We start from the raw sequence: 21729 nt of genomic DNA on the forward strand, positions 1-21729 counted from the left end.
TGACCCGGAACCCATATTAGGCTGATAGTAAACTGATTTGCCATCTCGTGGAGAGATCTGCGACAGTCTGCTATTGTACGAGAATTGGTGTTTGTCGAGTAGATCGACTTAATAGCCGCTTGGCTGTCACTATATATGTCTAGGTGTCCTCTCTGGAGGCTAAGGTTCCTTAAACAGGTTAGTGCTTCTTTTATAGCGTGGACCTCCGCCTGAAAGACGCTACAGTGGTTCGGGAGCCTGAATGACTTCCTGATATCTAATTGTTCGGAGTATACACCTCCGCCGACTTGTCCTTCTAATTTGGAGCCATCTGTATAGAAACAGATTGCGTCCGTCGTGCCCGGTCGGCCCTGTTCCCATTCCTCTCTATCAGGAATCAGCGCCTCAAAGGGTGTGTGACTATACTCAATAGATTTGCATAGATCCGTGATTTTCGGACTCGATTTATCATGCTGGAGAATTTTAGCATGGCCATATAATTGGGCTTTCCACTGCCCTGTGTCCATCAGTCGAATAGCTGCCGATTTGGCCCTTTCCATGCCTGCTAAGTCCAGGCTAGGGAGGTTCAAGATCGCATTCAGCGCTTCATTCGGGGTGGTTCGAAGGGCTCCACTAATACACAAAGACGCCATTCGCTGTACTTTGTTTAGAGGAGTCAGTATGCATTGTTTGTGTAAGGCGGTCCACCGCAGAGCCACTCCGTACAGTAGGATTGGCTTGACAACCGCTGTGTATATCCAGTTAACTATTCTTGGGGACATGCCCCATCTTAGCCCGATTGCTTTTTTACAGGAGTAAAGTGCAATGGTCGCTTTTTTGGTTCTCTCTTGGTTGTTTAAGCCCCATTTGAGGCGTTTATCTAGTACTAACCCCAAGTACGTGATCGCTAAAGGAGAGATTACAATTGTTTAAAATGGGTGGGTTAAGTTGAGGAATATTGACCCTATTCGTAAATAGAACAAGTTCTGTTTTCGAGGGATTTACCCCGAGTCCGTTCGCTATCGTCCATTCCGATAGCATTTTAAGTTTAGCGGTCATAAGATCGCAAAGTGTTTGTGGATATTTTCCATTAAAGATGATGGCGACGTCGTCTGCGTATGCCACGACCTTACAACCTCCTCCCTCCAGAATCCGCAGTAGTTTATTTACTGCGATATTCCACAAGAGGGGTGATAGTACACCTCCTTGCGGGGTGCCTCTGTTCACTAGTCTAGTCTGGGTTGAGGTCCCTAGTGTGGCTGTGACCATTCTGCTTATCAGCAATTTATGGATTAGCCTCACCATTGGCGGCTCAACCCCTAGTTCTGTGAGAGATTCTGTTATAGCGGTGGGAAGCACGTTATTGAAGGCTCCCTCTATATCCAGGAAGGCGATCAGTGTGTATTCCTTGATGTTGAGTGATTTCTCGATGCTGTTTACCACCAAGTGTAGCGCCGATTCGGTTGACTTACCTTTGGTGTAAGCGTGTTGTGCTTCTGATACTTGTGTCGGGTCTACGGTGGCCCTTATGTGAAGGCTAATCATTCTTTCAAAGCTCTTAAGCAGGAATGATGTTAGGCTTATTGGCCTAAAATCCTTTGCTGTGGTGTGAGTGGCCTTCCCTGCCTTGGGAATGAAGACCACTTTTGTTTCTTGCCATGCTGTTGGTAGTTCTCCTACCGCCAGGATGGATTGGAAGATTTTTTTCAACCAGTTTATGGCTATTTGTCCTGCTTTCTGGATGTGAGCCGGTGTTATCCTGTCCGGTCCCGGCGATTTGTATGGTTTGAAACTATGAATGGACCATTTCATGTTGCGGTCTGATAGGAGTGGATCTATTTCGATTCCCTCTCCTGTTCCTCTTTCAGGTGGATGACCTGCTTGTTGGCTCCCCGGGAAGTGAGCGTCTAGGAGCAGGTCCAAGGACTCTTTACTGGAGTCTGACCATGATCCATCTGCTTTTTGAAGATAGCCCAAAGGCGCGGCTGTCTTAGAGAGTATTTTCCTGAGCCTTGCGGCATCAGTTGTTTTTTCTATGTCAGAGCAGAAGGTCTGCCATGCCATTCGTTTTGCTCTTCTAATGGCCTTTTTGTAAGAGGCTAGTTCAAACTTGTAGTTCAGCCAATTGGTGTCCTCATTTCCCGCCTTTGCTCTGTTAAACAGGCATCTGCAGTTGGTTCTGAGGATACATAGTTGTTGGATCCACCAGGGGGGTTTTTTCCTTCCTCTTGGTTTCTCTGTGGGGCATGCCACTTTGAAGGCAGTGTTGCATGCCTCTGTGAATTTGTATACTGTTTCGTCCAGCTCATGTGGGTTTGTGATGCTTTCTGACGGTTCCATGGGGAGGATATTTGTCAGAACTTCTTTGTACCTGTGCCAGTCTGCTCGTCTGGGGTTGGCGAAGCTGACCGGCAAGGGCGAATCAAGGGACAATACGGTTTCTATGAATCTATGGTCCGAGAAGGAGTGCTCGTCAGAGACTGCCCAGTTTTTGACTGCGCCTACGAGGGAATCTGATACCAAAGTAAGATCTATGATCGTTTGGCAAGCCTTAGTTATGAAAGTAGGGGCATTGCCCCTATTGCATAAGAATAGGTTCGAATTTAGAATAAAATCAAAAAGAGACTCACCTCTGTCGTTGTTGTTTGGGCAACCCCACTGGGTGTGATGGGCCTTGGCGTCACAGCATATTACCAATCCGTACTTGAGCTTTTCGCATTCCTCTGCTAGTCCTCTGAGCAGCGCATCTGGGGGGTTTTCCTTCTCAAAGGCCAAAAAGGCCGATAGAACCCTTATAGAGCCACTCTGCAGCTCCAGGCTTACTGCGGTCTTGTCTCCGTTGCTGTAATTGCGAAGTAGAAATATACTAAGATGCCTTTTGGCTAATATGCAGGTTCGAATTGTACCTTCTTTGGTGTCAAGCATAAGCTTGTATTCCTTTGTTCCTAGTCCAGCAACCTTGCCTCCTACCACCCAAGGTTCCTGTACGAGGACTAGGTCGGCTCCGCCTTCTGTCAGGCGAAGCAGAAGTGCAGCAGACGCTGCTTTACTGTGGTGAAGTCTTAGTGACATCTACAGCTTCAACCTCCACCACAGTGACGTCGGCCTCCTCTGTGTCGCTGACTCCTCGATTGCCGGTCCGAGTAGCCGTCCTCCGGCCCACCAGGTGCCTCCAACTCCTCAGCAAGCACCTGCTCGGCTGGGTTGCCGGCAGAGCTGCTAGCGGCGTTGGAGTCGCCCTTATACACTTTGATGTGTATCGCACTGAACCCGAAGTTCAGCACTCCACGAGCAGTCTCGATCGGAGCTACTGACTCCTTGTTCAGGACCAAAACCGCCTGGTTGACATCCCCTTCATGCTCCTCCACCTTGACGACTTTCCAGTCCTTCGTGGGGAGGTGCGGGTTGCATTGTTGCAACATGAAGAGGATGTCCTCCGGCGTCTTGATCGCTGCTGGAATCCAGATCCTGGCTCGGGGTCTACTGGGGACATCTCACCAGTCAAGCGCAACGATGTTCGCCCCTTCGTAAACCTCGCCGAGCTTCCTTGTCGCCTCTTTGTACATATCAGCCGACCGCTGACTGTCGCATGCTACCACCTTGACGCTGGGCGAGGTGCCTGGCTTCTCTCGTACCATGCGCAGGCAAATGAGGGAAAGGTGGGACTCCACTGCCTTCCACTTGTTTCTGGGGATCCTGCTCTCCGGGTTTCCCCTGTCAATCAGGCCGAGTAGTACACGATTCTTCGTGATTTCGGCGAAAGAGACCGATGGCTGGATCTTTGATCTCTTCGCCGATGGCCCGGGTAGTTCGAGGGATCGCTGCCTTTTCGCCTGAGTCGCCTCTTGAGTGGGCTTTTCCTGCCCGTAGTTTGGGAGCACCTTCCTTGCCCACTCTACCTTCTTTAGCCATTCAGGCGAAGGCGTGGCAACGGTGCTCCTGGCGTGTGAGCGCAGAGTCTGGGCGGCAGTCCGCCTTTCTGCGTATGTATATTTTGCACCAGCGGGTGGCCCGAGCGCCTTGGCAGTGCCTACCGTTGCTTTCGGCGCAGATGCGCACGTCGCGGAGGCGTTTGCGGTTGGCTTTCTGCCACCCATCATCCCCAGTTTGGGATGCGGCCCTTTCTGGGCCGTGCTGGTATGGAAGGTGGAACCAGTGTTCGTCTTATCCATGGGTTTTTTAAGAGTACCCGTCTCTATGTTTTTTGTCTTTTTTTCTTCTGTTTTTGATCCATAATTAGGTCCCTCGAGTTGCGGAGAAGGGGAAAAGTCCGCCCGGGCAGAGATCTGCGATTCCCGGGTAAGGCGATAGTTAGAACAGGAGGTCGCCATGTCCCTGAGCACACCGTTTGAGACTGGGCTATTTTTGATCCGGGCCCCCAGCCAGGCTGACTCTTGGCACGGTCCGTATTACACCGTAGTCCGGCCCGGAGTGAGATGTTGTTTGGGAGGGGAGTTGGGTAGGTGTTGTGTTGGGAGTGGGTTTGTGTAAAGCAACTATTTAGATGCGGCTGAACAACTCGCATCGTGGGTATTGCTTCGTTGCAAAATACCCGCTGGCTGTCCGGGACTGTTTATTTACTGGGGTTTCCGTCCACGGTACCGTGTTTGACTTATCCCACCAGCTTATTCACAGTTGACCTCGAGAGAGGTCGTCCGCTATCCGCAACCTGCGACCCGCTCGGTTGCCCCAGCTAGGCGACTTTGGAACCATCTCACAAGTTCCTCAGCCGTCTCACAAGTTCCTCGATAGGTATTGTTGAGAACAATACATTTCAGTTAAAATTTTCTATCTAGCATCAAAACTGTAGGAGTAACAGTTTTGGGCGGTTTGTGGGCGTTAGAGTGGGCGTGGCAGTCTACTGAAACAAACTTGCGCTGCGTAAGAAGCTCAGGAATCTGTACGCCAAATCTCAATAGCCTAGCTCTCATAATTTCCGAGATCTCAGCGTTCATCCGGACAGACAGAGAGAATATATATACTTTATGGGGTCGGAAACGCTTCCTTCTGCCTGTTACATACTTTCCGACGAATCTAGTATACCCTTTTACTCTACGAGTAACGGGTATAAATATAAGGTGAAAAGTGATAGCGCTAGGGACTCTGAAGCGCACGCAAGCGCCAGGTCGAATTCGGAAGAGCGTCAACGACAGCAGGTGCAAAATACTGCTGACCATGCTACCTGGGAATCGATCGAGCAAAATCCAGGACTCGAGCGCGCACGGGACACCGCAGTGGACGCAAGCGCCAGGTCGGATTCCGAAGAGCGACGACGACAGCAGGTGCAAAAGACTGCTGACCGTGCAACGTTGAGATCGGTCGAGGAAAATCGAGGACAAGAGCGCGCACGGGACGCTGTAGCGCGCGCAATAGTCAGGTCGGATTCCGAGGAGCGACGACGAGAGCAGTCTCGAAACACTGCTGATCATGCTACCTTGAGATCGATCGGGAAAAATCGAGGACCCGAGCGCGCACGGGACGCTGCAGCGCGCGCAATAGTCAGGTCAGATTCCGAGGAGCGACGACGAGAGCAGACGCGAAACACTGTTGATCATACTACCTGGAGATCGGTCGAGGAAAATTGAGGACTCGAGCGCGCACGGGACGCTGCAGCGCACGCAAGCGCCAGGTCGAATTCGGAAGAGCACAGACGACAACAGTTGCAAAATACTGCTGTCCATGCTACGTGGAAATCGATCGAGGAAAATCGAGAGACCGAGCGCGCACGGGACGCTGCAGCTTGGGGTCGGGTTCCGAGGAGCGACGACGAGAGCAGTCGCGAAACACTGCTGATCATGCTACCTGGAGATCGATCGAGGAAAATAGAGGACCCGAGCGTTCACGGGACTCAGCAGCTCATAGGATCACTAGGAACAACCCTATCACTAGGACACAGGAGCAAAGGACCAGCACAGTGCATCATCGGAACATAAGACTTCAGCAAAGACTTCGGGAACAACAAATTCAGGAAATGGAAATGAACGTGGTTTCCATCTCAGGTAATGGTTTGAACATACGTACTATTTCTTCTAAATACATGTCGTCAAGGCGTTTCCGAAGGTAAGATGTCTCTCTAATGGCTTCGACTTTCCAGAAATACCTGAATGCCTTAAAAACTTTACATATCTTGTGGAGCGCCTTATTTTTCATCGAATTCCCTTTATGCGCAATATATCCCTTGGATATGGAAGGTAATGCGGAATAAGAGGCGCTGTAGAAAATGTTCAAATTTCAGTACCGGATACTGTAAGCGTACTTTCGCGCACCTTTGATTCGGCCCATGTAATCCAGGTTCATTTAAAAAGAATGTAAGAAAATTCCCTTAATTTAATGACGGAAACTATTCGACCCGCTCGGGTTATTCAAGCTGTCCGATACTTGGTTAAGACTGAGCTCTACAGAAAGCACAAAATTTATTTTGTATGGGATGCAAATTTAATTCGTCGTTAATAGATGAATTAAAAAATTTATTTTTTATCTTTAAAACTCGGGTGATAAACCTTTATTCTTAAATCCAATTAATACAAGACACTTTTTAAAAATTGTGAACCGATCGCGGTCTCGGATAAAATAGGACTCGCTCTTAATTCTAAAAAATTATCCAATGAACCTCGGCCAGAAGCTTTCATTTTCTTAAGCTTCCAGAACTTTAATTTTTGTTTAAAATAAAAGCTTATGCTGAAACTGTCGCATCTCGTTGTGAAATGAAATTATGCTGACCGATGCAATTTGATTGAAAATCGGAACGCAATATGTTCTGAACTTAGAACGCAATACTGTGGGCTTCGAACGGAAGCTTGTGTTTACTTTACGATTGGTTTACTTATTTTAGCAGGACGGTCAAGCGCGGCCCTCGAAGTGAATGGCAAAGGCAAAGGCAGAATCTTAAACAAAGGCAAAGGCAATGTCGCTTAAGGCAAGGGTAACATAGCTGAGATTGAATTCAAAAATTTGTTTATAAATTCCATAAGTGGAACCGTTTCACGGGTTGGATAACTCTCCCCCTTCTAAAATGGATCGTCCCGATTCAATATGTAATTCATTTAATTGATCTCTTAATTCTGTTAAAAAATTTTCTTGGTTAATAGATTTTTCTGGTTCTGGCCGTTGTTTTTTGGTTACAAATAATATGACATTTTTGTATTTTATAATAAGTAAAAAAATCAAATATATAATGATTAAAATTAACCGTTTAAATGAGAGTTGTTCACAATATTGTTACCATTTATAAGAATGGCACCATCTTGTATGATGTCTACTTTTTTATTTTTCTCTCTTATTTTTTTACAAGTGGATTTCTCGCCATTTAATAAGCGGGTAAAACAAGTTTTTTCATTATTTAAAGTGCAATAATTATTAAAAAGTTCGTTCTTAAAGTTAGACATTTCATAAAACATATTTGCGCATTTTGCGACTTGATTGCTTAATACTAGTTTCCCATCGATTTGGGAAATCGCTCTAGCGTTATATATTTCGCATCTTTTTTTTATTATTGGGTATTTTATATAAATTATTACAATTTTTTTATGCAGTGCGATTTTAAAAACAGAGATGTCCATTAGGTCAGCGATAATTACTGGTTTTTGTTCATGTTTTAATATTTCCATGATGTCATCATTGTTTAATATTTTGGTATTAAAACGTCAATTTTTGCTAGTATGATTGTGTCAATTAAATTTTGCAGATCAAATGTTAATAATCGTAAGCGATGTTTTCGCAGTGGTAAATCTTGATCAATAAAAACATTTTTAAAATCATCTGAAAGAGATTCTATTTCTTTAAACAGTTTGGAATTGATAATAAATTGCTTATTATTATTTTCAATTAATTCATCGATTTTATTCTGTATTTTAATAAAATCATCATGATCCGGAGTTCCAGCTAACCATTTCCACACAGTGCCTATCTCATTTAGCCTATCCCTTTTTGACCTAGTTGATATTAATTGTGATAAAATTAATTCGATTACTTCTGTGTCATATTTAATTTCCCATTGTGACCTTTTATTAGTATCCCTTTTTATATTAACTGATTCCAATTTTATTATTTCTTTATAAAAACTTAAGTTAGTTACGTGGAATAATTCTGCGTATGAATCGTACGTCAATACGTCTTTATTGTCCTTGAATAAAAGATACTCGTGACTTGTATAGTCTATTATTTCTGATTTTGTTAATAAAATAAGGTGTAGTATGAGAACCTGATAAAACATTTTCTGGAAAAGGAAAAAAAAGTAACATATAAATTTTTAGAATTTTATATTATCTTTGTGAATAATTCTATTTCTATTGTTGATTATTATTTTGTTAGGTAAATTTTCTTTACCTACTTGTTTTTTATATCTAGTTTTAAGTTTATTTCTTTCCCCGTGTTTCTTTTCATAAATTACCTGTCCTACATGATATACTTTTTCTTTTCTGTTTTCATTATGTGTTTCTAACATTTTCTCTTGTGTATTTTTTAAAATTTGAGGAATGTTATCGTGCTCTATTTTATTATATAGTACGTCAAAAGGTTTTTGGTTCGTTGTAGAATAAATGCTCTGATTATATTCTTGAGCGGCTCTTATTACTATTTCGGAATAGTCGGTTAGATTAAATTCTTCTTTAATGCATCGAGCTAATTCTGTTAGTGTAGAATGTGCCCTTTCAACTTGTCCGTTTGAGGTACTGTCATTATTACTTTGGCTTGTGGAAATTGTCGAAGAAGTTCCATTACTTTGTTTTCGATATTTAATTTATTTTGGATTTCTTTTACTACTAAAAATGTTGAGTAAGCGTCAATACAAGTTATGAAAGTTAGACTTTGCGCGTAATATATGTCGATGTGTAAATTTTCGCCTTCTTCACTCGGGATTGGGGCTTCTCCAATTGGAATTTTAGTTGGGTGTCTGTTATAGTTGTTTTCATTGCAAATTTTACAATTTTTTACATATTCTTTTAATTTTGTAAGTAAGTTTGGCCAATAATACAATCTACTGATTTGTTTATAATTTTCGTCAAGTCCCCTGTGTGCTCTGCAATGTGTTTCTTCGATTATAAGTGCTCCGTCCTCAGGAGTTTCTAAATCTTGTACAAATATTTTTGTATACAAAAATTTATTCACAAAATTACCTTTAAGTGGTTTTTGAATTCTATAAAAGTCCTCTAAAGTACAATGAATACCTACCGTTAAATTAGGAGGAATATATTCTCTTATGATTGATATCAAATTTTCGGGAGTGTCAAATTCTATTATATTTCTGGTATTTTCGAATATATTAATCGACTCATGTATTGTATACCTCCCCGTTGCTAATAGCAATTGTTGCTTAAACTGGTTTAAGGGTTTACGGGTTTCTTGTATAACATTCTCAAAACTACTCTCTGCTGAATGCTGACTGTTTTGATCTGAGACCGATTCGTTACTGTCAGTTAAGTTGTTGATCTGAATTCTTGATAAGGCGTCTGCAACTACATTAGTTGTACCTGGCTTAGAAATGACTTTAGGAGTGAAACTTTCTATGAAGGAGTACCAGCGTTTCATTTCAATATTAGGATTTTTATCAGAGATTGCGAAAGATAATGGTTGATGATCGGTTTGGATTTCAATTCCAATCACTCCGTATAAGTAGTTTCTTAGATTTTTAAGAGCCCATACTATGGCTAAAAGTTCCTTCTTATTAGTTGCATAAACTTGTTCCGTTTTAGTCAAGGTTTTTGAAATATAAGTAATTGGTTTACCTTCTTGAGATAATACTGCACCAATTGCGACGTCCGAAGCGTCGGTGGTCAGGGTACATTTTTTATTATAATCCGGTTGAACTAATTCTACTTGAGCAATGAGATTTTCTTTCAGCTCGTTAAAAGCATTAATAGCTGGGTCATCCAGCTGAATTAAAATTTTTGTTGACATTTTTTTTGAAATTTTGCCATTTTGACCTCCAAGATATTTTGTTAGAGGTTTGGCTATAGAGGCGTAATTTAAAACAAATTTTCTATAATAGCCCGTAAGGCCTAAGAAACTTCTTAGTTCCCGAATATTATTTGGAAGCGGATATTTAATTATGGTGTCAATTTTTTCTGGGTCTGTCTTGATGACGTTATAAGATACGATGTATCCTAGAAAACTGGTTTCGCGTTTAAAAAACTTTGATTTTTCTAAAGAGATTGTCATGTTTGCCTTTAATAATATATTTATAATTTTGTTTAAGTCTTTATAATGTTGTTCAATCGAGTTTGAGAATATTATAATGTCGTCCATGTAGACATGACATGTTTTCCCTATTTGTTCTCTTAGGATGTCGTCCATTGCTCTCTGAAAAATTCTTGGTGCATTTGTTAGTCCGAATGGCATTCTTAAAAATTCGTATTTTCCATTATTTATTGAAAAGGATGTTTTTTCTACATCAGATTCTTTCATTAATATCTGATGAAAACCTGATTCTAAATCTATTGTTGAAAAATATCTTGCTTTTCCCAAATTAGATAGAATTACTGATGGGTCTTGCATTGGGTACCTGTCAGGTATGGTATTTTCATTTAATTTTTTATAGTCAATGACGAGTCTTAATTTACGGCTTCCGTCTTGATTTTCTCCTTTCTTTGGTACTACCAGAACTGGTGAATTATACGGGCTTCGACTAGGCCTTATAATTTCCTCTGCTAACATTCTACTGATTTCGCTGTTCACGAAGTCGGTGACAGAAAAAGCGTACGGATATTGTTTCCCGTATATTGGCCTGTCGTGAATAAGATTTATTTCCCCCTTTATGTCTGTTCTAAAAGGAATTTGCAAATTTATCTTTGAATGGTCTTTTTCAATATAGAGAACTATTTTTTCCTTTAGTCCGTCTAATTGATCAGTACCTATATTGTTTATCTGTTGTTTGTCGGATAACTCAACGACGGCGTGCTTGAAATTTTTATATTTCAAACTATTTCTATTTATTTGATTTTTAACGGTAATTTCTTCGTCGGCACTCTTTGGATTTTGAATTTCCAAGACATTTGTATTTTTATTGACGGTATTAACTTCGCCGGCACTCTCAGGATTTTGACTTCCCAAGACATTTGTGTTTTTATTGACGGTATTTACTTCGTCGGCACTCTCAGTATTTTGAATTCCCAAGATATTTGTATTTTTATTGACGGTATTTACTTCGTCGGCACTCTCAGGATTTTGAATTCCCAAGCTTTTTTCACTATTTTCCACAAATAATGAATCTGTGTTTTCGCTATTTTTTTCATCAAAATATTTTTTTATAATAAATTCTTTTAACGGAAGAACATTATTTTCTTCAATTAAACCTATTTCATTTTTTTCCTCATTATCATAATATTTTAACTTTTCTGTTTTTCCTTTATATTCCAAGACTCCCTTTTCTATATTTATTATAGCTCCAATTTTTCTTAATAAATTAAATCCAATTAGCAGATCAGATTCTAATCCTTCGATTTCATAAAATAATTGTCTTGTTTCAAATATATTTATAATATTGTAGTACCTAATAATTGAATACCCATGAACTGTAGTTACCTTTTTGTATATTGATAACTCATTTTTATTTTCGAAAATTCCCTTTTTTATATAACAAGCAGTGGCTCCTGTATCTATTAAAATCTTTAACTACTTCTTGGTTTTTCGGTCTGTCCTATTTAAATAAGGCATTCCCCTGTAGGGGTCTGGTCTAAAAAATGATCTTCGTTGATATTGTTTAATCTGGTTACTTTATTAGCTGGTTGATTTACTGTTCCATCTGGTTCCCTTTTCTGAGCTTGAGTTTGCTCTTTATTTTGATTAGCGCGATAGTTATTTGATCGATTATTATTTTGATAATAATTATTATTGTATCTACCTCGATTATTATTCGCCTGCCAATTATTATTCGGCTATCGATTGTAACTAGGTTTATTCTGGAGTTGAATCAATGGATCAACATCCATTGGCTCGACGGCTTGTTGCTTTTGATTATTATTATGATTATCGTTTTGCCAAAAATTTCCCTTTTGTGGCCAATTATAATTCTGGTTATTACTCCAATAATTTCCCGTTTTATTAGTATTATTGTTCTGTCTTTTTTGATCAAATCGTAAGTTGTTTCCCTGATATTTATTTTCATTTTTAAATCCATTAAACCTGTTGGCAAATTGAGCACGGAAATTGTTTGATTCTAGTTCTTGGACCTTTGCCAAAGCATTGGGTAAATCTGGTGGATTTAATGAGAAAAGAGTTTCTGAGATAGATCCATTTAGCCCACATATAAAAATTCGTAATGCATTGCTCCTTATAGTTTTGTTTGTTTCTTTGGCAATTAAGCTGTCCTTTCCGTATGTCATTATGGTTTTGTTTATTAGTAGTGTCATTTTTTATTGACTTCATTATAGTATTCTGTAACTGTCATTCGTACCTGCCTGAGGATACTTAGTTCTGACTCGAGAATATGTATTGGTCGTTTATTGCTATATATAAAGTCCAATCTAGATAAGATTGCTCGACAGTTTAAAACAGTGCCATGATTGGTAAGAGCATCATGGGCATAAGGCGATAAAATATTGTTCACTTTGAATTTTATAGAGACTCATTACAGTTTCTGCGGCTTCCCTCCAACCTACATATTGTGTTGGTTCCCCCGTGAATTTTGGTAAAGATTTTACCACTTCAAGTGTTGTGTCGCATTTTATAGTTGAGTCGATTATTTGTATTTTATAATCCTCCACAGTGTTTGCATCTGCGGCTAACTTTCCTTCTAAACCTTCTATTTTCCTGCTCACTTCATTTAATTGAACATTTATCAATCTATTTATTAATTCCACTGTTAAGCCGCCTGCTGTGGCTATACTACCTGCAGAAAAATTTGGTGCTGAACCTCCGGTTGCCATGGTTAGATTTATTTCACCAAAGCTATTTATTAAATCATCCAGATTGTTTCTCTATATTTTTTATTAAATCGTGAATCTATCTCACTTTCTATCAATGTTTAAATCTTATATTATTTTTTTTTAAATTCCCTAATCTTAGATTATAATTTTTAATTTTTTTTTTTTTTGAAAATGAATTTCTTACGAGACTGTCCCGATGGGGTCTTCCTTCTGTGAGGTTGTGGGTTGATCTTCCTTCCTGAATTCAGTAGAAATGATTGGCAATAGAATGCCCTTCCTTCCTTCTTTAATTTTTCCTGTTTCAACGAGTTGTGATTTTGTTGTTGTTGTTGTAAGAGCTGGTTTGTTTAACTGTTTTTGTTTAGTGCGTTTCTGGTTTTGCTTTATTTTGTGTTATTGTATTTTTTTTTATTTAAGATTTTGGTCCACCTTTTTTTAAAGTTCACCTTTAAATGGATTATTTCATTTTTTAATTTCCATTTAATTATTGTTAACGACCACTGTCACTTTGTTGTGATGTTTGGTGGATTTTTTAATTTCTCCACTAGAAATGTTGAGTTGTTGGCCGCGCGAGCTCCGTTTATATTTAACTTATTTTTCACTAAATAATTTTTGGAACTTTTTATTTAACGCGGCCCCACGTTGGTCGCCAATTTAATTAGTCGTAGATGATTTAAAAAAATTTATTTTTTTATTTTTAAAACTCGGGTGATAAACCTTTATTCTTAAACTCAATTAATACAAGACACTTTTTAAAAATTGTGAACCGATCGCGGTCTCGGATAAAATAGGACTCGCTCTTAATTCTAAAAAATTATCCAATGAACCTCGGCCAGAAGCTTTCATTTTCTTAAGCTTCCAGAACTTTAATTTTTGTTTAAAATAAAAGCTTATGCTGAAACTGTCGCATCTCGTTGTGAAATGAAATTATGCTGACCGATGCAATTTGATTGAAAATCGGAACGCAATATGTTCTGAACTTAGAACGCAATACTGTGGGCTTTGAACGGAAAAGTTTGGGCTTCGAACGGAAGCTTGTGTTTACTTTACGATTGGTTTATTTATCTTAGCAGGACGGTCAAGCGCGGCCCTCGAAGTGAATGGCAAAGGCAAAGGCAGAATCTTAAACAAAGGCAAAGGCAATGTCGCTGAAGGCAAGGGTAACATAGCTGAGATTGAATTCAAAAATTTGTTTATAAATTCCATAAGTGGAACCGTTTCACGGGTTGGATAACAAAGGCAAAGGCAATGTCGCTGAAGGCAAGGGTAACATAGCTGAGATTGAATTCAAAAATTTGTTTATAAATTCCATAAGTGGAACCGTTTCACGGGTTGGATAACTTGCATACAAAGTTAGTTTTGGAAACCCTATGGGTGTATAAAGTAGCTTAAATTAGAAAACGTTTGTTCTACGACTTTTGGAAAAACCCGCTAGTTTAGCGGAAAATCAAAAAAAAGCTAGATTTAAAATGCTTATAGTATCTAAACAACTAATGCGACAGAAACGTGCTATATATCTCTGATAAGATAATTTAATTTGCTAAATACCCTTTATATAGTAAAGTTGTCTGAATGTAATAGATTTCGAGTTATGACAAAAAGTTATTTTTTAAAACGCTTTTTTGACTATTTTCTCAAAATTGAGTCAAACGATTTCTTTTTAAATTTCAAATCATATAGCCCTTAAAATTCCTCAACTTTTGATTTATAACACGTTTTGCCTAAAAATTACCGTTTGGAAGATATTAAGCGATAAGAAGTGCAACTCGTTTCAGCTCCGTATACGAAATATTTCATACTTATTGGAATAAGCAAGAAAAAAAACCAATTTGATGAAAACTGTTCTTATTAGATTTTTAAACGGAAAATCTGTTATGGTTTTAGGGTCCTTTACTTGCATGAAGCTAATCGAAATAGGAAACTTGATCTATTTGTTCTACCACTTTGGAATAATTGAAGCGATAAAACTTGTTATTAAACAGTTTAATATTCATGGGGACGACGCCTAGTCATGGTATTGGGGTACTTAAACTCTTGTGCAAAAAAAAACTTCTGATATCAAACAAAAACACCTCTTAAATTTCTGATATCAACAATTTTGACGAAAAATGATATTACATTCGATAAAATAAATAAGCTATATTACATTTTTGTATTCGGCACGCTACAACAGAAAATTTACGTGTAGGTGAATAAATATTTACTGTTGCGGGCCGAAATCATAAATTTAATATAGTTTATGAAACAAATTATAGCTTCGGTGTTTCTTGACATATTATCTTATGCTATTGGGAATAACATTTTTTGTATTTTTAAGAATTTCGAATTAAATTTAAGAAAAAACGGGTGACTATAACATATAGCTGTCAAAGAAACGGTCAGAGAAATAATAAGATAAATAATTATTTTTAAAAAAATGTTGTTTTGTTGATTTTGATCGTATTTTCTTATATTCTGGGTATAGAATATTTTATCTTTTCAGAATTACGAAATTAAATTAAGGTAGGTATCCTACCTTATAATATACCCGTTTTTTCTATTTTAGGTTACAGAAAAAGCCATAACAAGGTTGCCACGAAGCTAGATAACAGGTAATAATGCAGTTACTACGCAATCCTTAAATTAGGTAATCAACATGTCCTTAAAATCAGGAATTGCCCGCCATCGAAAGGGTTATACGAAGGTTGATAGCAGGTATGATTCCAACCTATAAATTGACTCGTAATCCTAATCCCCGGATTAGTCTGTGAAAACCAGTTGCCGAGTGACAACGTATACATTGTTGTGTGTATGTTTTACACTCAATTAATATAAACACACCGAAAGTGTAAGGTGAAAAGTGAATGAAAATCCACCACAAAGTATAAGGTAAAATGTGAATATAAGTCTATAAAAAATATAAGGTGAAAAGTGATTAAAAAGTGATCGCGCACAACGACAGCAGGTGCAAAATACTGCTGACCATGCTACCTGGGAGTCGATCGAGCAAAATCCAGGACTCGAGCGCGCACGGGACACTGCAGTGGACGCAAGCGCCAGGTCGGATTCCGAAGAGCGACGACGACAGCAGGTGCAAAATACTGCTGACCATGCTACTTGGGAATCGATCGAGCAAAATCCAGGACTCGAGCGCGCACGGGACACTGCAGTGGACGCAAGCGCCAGGTCGGGTTCCGAAGAGCGACGATGACAGCAGGTGCAAAAGAAACACTGTTGATCATACTACCTGGAGATTGGTCGAGGAAAATTGAGGACTCGAACGCGCACGGGATTGTGCAGCGCACGCAATCGCCAGGTCGAATTCGGAAGAGCACAGACGACAACAGTTGCAAAATACTGCTGTCCATGCTACGTGGAGATCGATCGAGGAAAATCGAGAGACCGAGCGCGCACGGGACGCTGCAGCTCGGGGTCGGGTTCCGAGGAGCGACGACGAGAGCAGTCGCGAAACACTGCTGATCATGCTACCTGGAGATCGATCGAGGAAAATGGAGGACCCGAGCATTCACGGGACTCAGCAGCTCATAGGATCACTAGGAACAACCCTATCACTAGGGCACAGGAGCAAAGGACCAGCACAGTGCATCATCGGAATATAAGACTTCAGCAAAGACTTCGGGAACAACAAATTCAGGAAATGGAAATTAACGTGGTTTCCATCTCAGGTAATGGTTTGAACATACGTACTATTTCTTCTAAATACATGTCGTAAGATGTCTCTCTAATGGCTTCGACTTTCCAGAGATACCTGAATGCCTTAAAAACTTTACATATCTTGTGGAGCGCCTTATTTTTCATCGAATTCCCTTCATGCGCAATATATCCCTTGGATATGGAAGGCAATGCGGAATAAGAGGCGCTGTAGAAAATGTTCCAATTTCAGTACCGGATACTGTAAGCGTACTTTCGCGCACCTTTGATTCGGCCCATGTAATCCAGGTTCATTTAAAAAGAATGTAAGAATATTCCCATAATTTAATGACGGAAACTATTCGACCCGCTCGGGTTATTCAAGCTGTCCGATACTTGGTTAAGACTGAGCTCTACAGAAGGCACAACATTTCTTTTGTGGGCGTTACAGTGGGCGTGGCACTCTGGTAAAACAAACTTGCGCTGCGTAAGAAGCTCAGGAATCTGCACGCCAAATCTCACTAGCTTAGCTCTTATAGTTTTCGAGATCTCAGCGTTCATCCGGACAGACAGTCGGACAGACGGACTTGGCTAGATCGACTTGGCTAGTGATCCTGATAAAGAATATTGTTCGTACCCAAAGGTACTCAACATAACCACACCCAACAAATCAAGCAGTAGCCAAGTTGGAAACAGTAACAGGCGCTTAGTAGCACCCACTGCATATGAGAATCGCTGATCAGCATATTATATGTCTCACTAACTCACCGTCTCACCGACTCAACGGCACACTGACCGGCCAATGCAGTCAGCACATTTTGCATTGTCAGCCAACTACGCAAAGCCAACTACGCAAACTGCTACCATAATCATAATTCCCTGACCAACTTTAGAATATAGCTTACTTCACTAATCATTACACTAAACTTCCGTGTTCCAAGTAGTATATAAACATGTTCCAAATGAAGAATAAAACAGTTATTAACGCATCTCATAACTCCGCGGTTATACTTCCTACAACTGGGAATAGGGCTCGTAATACACTATCTCAACTAGCAGCTAACCACGTTAGCTCACCCTCAGCGCAGCTACCATTGCCGCGACGCGAGCGTCCCCGTGCCAGCGACAAGTGCTCATTACCCCCTTGTCCCGCGGTGTGACCCGGAAGTGTCTACTTCAGTTAGGCGCAAACATTGGTGACCCCGACGTGATCCCTTAACAACAAAGGATCACACTCAAGCAACCCCCTTCCCACTAAAGGACTCACAGCTTTATCCAGCTTCACAGGATACGCTTCTTCTTCCAGCGTCACAGGAACTTCAGCTTAATCCAACTTCACAGGATTCGCTTCTTCTTCCAGCGTCACAGGAACTTCAGCTTCATCCAGCTTCACAGGACTCGCTTCTTCTTCCAGCGTCACAGGAACTTCAGCTTAATCCAGCTTCACAGGATACGCTTCTTCTTCCAGCGTCACAGGAACTTCAGCTTAATCCAGCTTCACAGGATACGCTTCGTCTTCCAGCGTCACAGGAACTTCAGCTTCATCCAGCTTCACAGGATACGCTTCTTCTTCCAGCGTCACAGGAACTTCAGCTTCATCCAGCTTCACAGGATACGCTTCTTCTTCCAGCGTCACAGGAACTTCAGCTTCATCCAGCGTCACAGGATACTCAGCTTCATCCAGCTTCACAGGATACTCAGCTGCATCCAGCTTCACAGGATACTCAGCTTCATCCAGCTTCACAAGATTCTTTGTTTCCAAGACACACAATATGTCTACTTCATTCATTGAGGAAACAAGTCACACAAGAATCGATTTACACAATCGATTACTAGACACCCAAAACGAGCTGCAAGGGAAAATCCAACAGCTCATTAAGAATTATGGCAAGGATTCTGCCGACCGACGCCACCGAGACGGCTATTATTCCGGTAAGCTAAATCAGTTAAACGATCTCTGGCAGCAGTTTTGCGACCTAGATGAAGAAGTCCTGCAAGCGGCATTACCCACTGGAAGTGAGTACTCTTCACGACTAGTAGCACTTAAAGAGCTGGTCGAAGAATATCAGAATATCTTTCTGGACAACATGCCGACTGGAAGCGGGCTTCCGAAGGCCCCCAGACGAACTTCGGCCAACATCAAGCTCACAACAAGAGATCAAGTCAAAGGAGATTCCGCAATTGACACGGTGATCCGACAGTTGCAGAGAAGATGCAACGAATTGGAGTCATCATTAACATTAGCCTCGAACGCCCCAACTGTCACCCCAGCAATACAAAGGCACCTGGATCTCCATTGGGCGTTACTGAGGCAAGCCCACGACGAATTGGATAGCACACCTGGGGCCGCAGCTCTGGCAGAAGCAGAGCTAGCCCAATTCCACACATTATACGAGGAATACGAAATGAACCTGCTACGAGAAAACGACGCGCCAATGAGCATAAACTTGGCACTTCCGCCAATTAGCATTCCGGAGTTCAACGGCGAGTATCTAGACTGGCCACGGTTCCATGATCTCTTTGTGGAATTGGTACATAACAAACCATATTCGGCCAGTCAAAAACTACATATTCTACAGAGTTCGCTTCGTGGTGAAGCGAGGAACGTCTTGACAGACACAGCCTTCTCACAGAGTGGCTATGACGACACCTGGTTGCGGTTGAAGGCCAGGTACCAGAACGGCAAAATATTAGTATTCGCCGTCATAGCTAAAATTATTGACCATAGGCCTATAGACGGCTCCTCGCGCCAACTAAGGGCCTTACATGACACTATAAAAAACTCAATGAGTACTCTTAAAAACCTCGATATCAGCACAAAATCCTGGGATCCAACCCTGTGTTTTCTTATCAGAAGAAAACTAGACCAGCGGTCTCTAGCTGCTCTAGAAAATTCAGCGGATGCACCAACGGAAATTCCAACGTTAAGGAGTGTACTAACGTTTATTGAACGGCGCGCTTGCATGCTGGAGACGATAAGCGCTCAACCTACAGCAACACTACGCCATCAGTCAGTTCACAACGAAGAGAGCTGTAAGATTTGTCACCTAGGACCACATAATCTTAGAGCATGTAGCCGTTTCCTGGAAATGGACCCCAAAACACGGCGCCAAGCCATTATTCAAATAGGAGCATGCACAAATTGTTTGTCTACAGCTCATATGGTTGAAAACTGTGGATCACCGACCAATTGTCGAGTCTGCCAACAACGGCATCATTCACTGTTACACAAAGGACCAACTAGCAATCCAGTGGCCGGCGCAGTAACCATTGCAGGCTACGACAACGTAGGAGGATATACTCTGCTCGCGACCGCGAAGGTCTCATTACAAGGGCCAAACGGTCAATTACAAACATGTCGCGCTGTAATAGATGGTGGATCACAGGTGAATCTTATCTCAAGGAGAATGGCAGATCTGCTATCTCTTAAGGAAGGTTCACCGATTGAAATATCTGGAATCGGAGGAAAGATATCAACAGCAATTAGATCAACACTAAAGCTCTCATCCTGTACATCAGGGTTTGAAAAACTATTAGAGGTATTTATTATGCCCACAGTCATTACAGACCAACCGTCAGTACCGATTACAACCGATCTTAATATTCCCGAGGGACTGCCATTAGCAGATCCTGACTTTCGGCAACCAGGACCCATTGACCTAACTTTAGGGGTTGAAGTATTTTCTCGTGTAATTACCGGTGAACGTCTTGAACTAGGACCTAATAAACCTTTGGCACAAGGCACAAGGCTTGGTTATGTAATCACAGGTTATCTCAATAAAGAAACCTCATCTGATACGGAAATCATCCCCAATCTAATAGAAAACAGAGATGATTTTGCAGGACCGAACGTTGCTTATGAACTAACGAAAGATAAAAATCCGATGAATATAGAACCTACTTCTCATCAATTCAAAATCTACAAGAAGGCTGACTTTGGTTCACCATTTCTAAACTTAACCAAGAAAGATCTTAGTTTTGTTGCAGAACGTCCACATACCATAGACGTGCCAAATGATCGAGTTCTACGAGGGCACAATTTCAGTCCCCACGGTAATGTCAATTTTATCGCAAAGGGGAGTGTTAAGCAGCATCAAGAAGACGTGAAGGACCTGAATCACAAACATGAACCTCAGTTGAAGGAACGATCCACCATGGTCAATGATTTGTTAGGTGCTTCCGATACAATTCGGTCAAGGGCTGACCGACATCACGACTTAATTGAGGGTACCCCTCAATGGGGGGGAGAATGTTCGTACCCAAAGGTACTCAACATAACCACACCCAACAAATCAAGCAGTAGCCAAGCTGGAAACAGTAACAGGCGCTCAGTAGCACCCACTGCATATGAGAATTGCTGATCAGCATATTATATGTCTCACTAACTCACCGTCTCACCGACTCAACGGCACACTGACCGGCCAATGCAGTCAGCACATTTTGCAGTGTCAGCCAACTACGCAAAGCCAACTACGCAAACTGCTACCATAATCATAATTCCCTGGCCAACTTTAGAATATAGCTTACTTCACTAATCATTACACTAAACTTCCGTGTTCCAAGTAGTATATAAACATGTTCCAAATGAAGAATAAAACAGTTATTAACGCATCTCATAACTCCGCGGTTCTACTTCCTACAACTGGGAATAGGGCTCGTAATACACTATCTCAACTAGCAGCTAACCACGTTAGCTCACCCTCAGCGCAGCTCCAGCATCGCCTGTGGTCCGGCATCACAGTAACCATCGTTACCATTGCCGCGCCCGATCGTCCTGCCATCAAAGCGTCCCCGTGCCAGCGACAAGTGCTCATTACCCCCTTGTCCCGCGGTGTGACCCGGAAGTGTCTACTTCGGTTAGGCACAAACAAATATATATACTTTATGGGGTCGAAAACTCTTCCTTCTGCCTGTTACTTACTTTCCGACGAATCTAGTATACCCTTTTACTCTACTTTTGAAATTATTAAACGCAATAGAGAGCAGTATGATTTGTTTGACGACATGGAGTTAGAGAGTTTGTAACGAACTGATTTTGTGTGTCTGCTCGCTACGAGATTCGTGCGGCTAGCTCAGAAGATTGTGCGTTCGTCCCACCAAATTTATATGACGTGATTGCCCGTAGATCAGTGAGAAAACAAAGGGTTCAAATGGAAACAGAGGGATTTATTCTCGTGGTATTAGTACAGCGGGTGTGTGGCTGGGCCGGCTTCGGTATCTCTTGGCTCTGGTTCCGCCGGCTGCTGGCGCTCCTCTTTCT

At 41.2% G+C, this 21729-nt stretch overlaps 1 protein-coding gene across 1 annotated transcript in view; it reads left to right on the forward strand.

The window, feature by feature from the left end:
• Window positions 1-16799, forward strand: part of LOC139354274 (uncharacterized) — a 28632-nt gene extending 11833 nt beyond the window's left edge. The window contains exons 6-10 of the mRNA XM_070998494.1: window positions 5018-5482; window positions 5566-5978; window positions 15762-16035; window positions 16119-16504; window positions 16582-16799. Coding sequence (XP_070854595.1) covers window positions 5018-5482; window positions 5566-5978; window positions 15762-16035; window positions 16119-16504; window positions 16582-16799 — 1756 coding nt within the window. The remainder of the gene's footprint in view (window positions 1-5017; window positions 5483-5565; window positions 5979-15761; window positions 16036-16118; window positions 16505-16581) is intronic.
• Window positions 16800-21729: the final 4930 nt, after the last annotated feature.

Source organism: Drosophila suzukii, assembly GCF_043229965.1.
Source record: "Drosophila suzukii chromosome 2 unlocalized genomic scaffold, CBGP_Dsuzu_IsoJpt1.0 scf_2c, whole genome shotgun sequence".
In the NCBI taxonomy this organism is placed as follows: domain Eukaryota; kingdom Metazoa; phylum Arthropoda; class Insecta; order Diptera; family Drosophilidae; genus Drosophila; species Drosophila suzukii.